Source organism: Aureococcus anophagefferens, assembly GCF_000186865.1.
Source record: "Aureococcus anophagefferens unplaced genomic scaffold AURANscaffold_313, whole genome shotgun sequence".
NCBI classification, from domain to species: Eukaryota; class Pelagophyceae; order Pelagomonadales; family Pelagomonadaceae; genus Aureococcus; species Aureococcus anophagefferens.
This window is the reverse complement of record NW_008705841.1, coordinates 1-1840: the sequence shown is the minus strand read 5'-3', so window position 1 is coordinate 1840 and position 1840 is coordinate 1. Positions and strand designations below refer to the sequence as shown.

The 1840-nt window shown below is 48.3% G+C and overlaps 1 protein-coding gene across 1 annotated transcript; it reads left to right on the top strand.

Moving 5' to 3' along the window:
* Positions 1-224: 224 nt before the first annotated feature.
* AURANDRAFT_68709 (hypothetical protein) lies at positions 225-1739 on the top strand (the record flags this gene model as incomplete). Its single annotated transcript, XM_009044430.1, has 1 exon — positions 225-1739. One exon carries the CDS (start codon positions 225-227, stop codon positions 1737-1739), a length of 1515 nt encoding a protein of 504 aa, XP_009042678.1.
* Positions 1740-1840: the final 101 nt, after the last annotated feature.

The following is a 1840-nucleotide window of genomic DNA, read 5'->3' as shown; positions in this document are numbered from 1 at the left end:
CAGGCTCAGCGAGGTTGCACAGTCGCCGGACAGTGCACCTGCTGGATAGTAGTTTGACTGACGTCATAGCGACGTTAGGAAGCTAGTAAACTATCCTAACTTTCTAGGTGTGGGCCGACGCTCGGCCTCCTGTGAAGCCTCGCTTCATTCTTTTCTCTTCTCTTTACCCGCTTCGCGCTCTTTTCTCTTCGCTTTCGCCTCCGCGCTTGCTTTGAGGGGGAGAGATGACGTCCGAAAGTGGCGAGAAAGAGGCCGCCGAGAGACGCGTTGCAAAGCTAGTCGCGGAAGCGGCGGAAGCTGAGGACAGACGAAATGTCACTCAGAAGGAGCTCAGAGAACAGCTGGATGACACAGTTACATCTGCGCTTGAACGATTTGAGACAAGCTTCAAAGCCAGTATAGCAGAATCACTGGAGAGACTGAGCTCAACTAACCTCCAGTACGAGCTACTGGAAAAACATCTCGGACAGGAAGAAGTCTCAAATGGCGTATTTCAGTGGATGCAGAAAGTAATTATAGGCGCCAATGCTGTCGGCACTGACAAGGAACTGGAAGACCTCATGAATCAACTTCTAAGTCTCGACTATGATATTCTGTCAGGCGGCTGCGTACTGCATTGGGTAACCGCTCTGGAACGGATAGTCAATATCCTGCAAGACAAGATGGGACCTGATTTTGACAGAGAGAAACATATTGATATGCTGCACGCTAGGGCAATCAATTTCCACAAAAGACAGTTCACAGCCCAAAATGTTACTACACTATTGACCCAAGCTTCCAGAGAATACGGTCAATTTCTAAGCCGCATGCTAGAAGCACAAAAGGTTCTACGCAACTACAGCTCCTACATGAACACCGTCAACACACTGTCCTCCAAGGATTACCATGTTGAGACCCTGCATCTTAGGATGAAATCTTGGGACGTGTATGTAAAGCACATAAAAGAACAGGCGAATGATGTTGAATACAGTCCTGGAGCTGTTCCTGCAAATTATGAACCAGCACTAGCACAGTACCTGCCTCAGGCAGACCAGGCTCATTTAGGAGAGGACGATCTATCACCAGATCCCTATTCCACAGATTCGGATACTGATGTGGCAGCTTACGGACAGCCCTACAAGCCCGGTGCTGTTCCACAGGCGCCATCAACATACGAGGATAGAATACTCCGAGGCGGCACCAATATAAATAGAGCTAACCGTGATTACAATCGCAGACGATCTGGGGAAAGGGCAACAAGACCTCCACCAGGTCCGCGTGCCGTTCTGGCAAAACCAGGTACACCAGGTGCTCTCGGCGCAGGAAAACCAGCGCCATCCATTTCCAAAGATCAACTCCTACTCCTATATGACAAATCTCTCAAAAGTATAAGGACAATGACATATGGAAAGGCCAAAGAAAAGCTAAAGGGAATGAATTCAGATATCATCTTAAAGTACCTTGACCAAATCAACCAAATCAGTCACGAAGCACTAAGTAAGAAGTTCCAAAGTGGAAAGTATGAGGCAATGGCCGCTTGTCTGTCAGCCACCTCTAAGGTGCTTGCTGCGAACCTAAGGGAGGAACTTACCGAACGCCTCAACTTCACGCTGTCTAATGAATGCTCCAACTTCCTTGATGATGAAACACTCTGTGTATTTGCAAAGAAGAACCTTACCGAGGAGTCTGACCAAGCGTTCTTCAGTCGAGTAGCTGTCGAGCCCAGTCAGGATTTTCAACCAGGGGAGGAGTCGAATTAAGCTCCCCGACAGGTGAACCAAAAGACACATGTCTGCTTATCTCTACTGAATTGTGTCTCANACTAGAAGCCCCTCATACTCANAACACAGACTTCACCAGC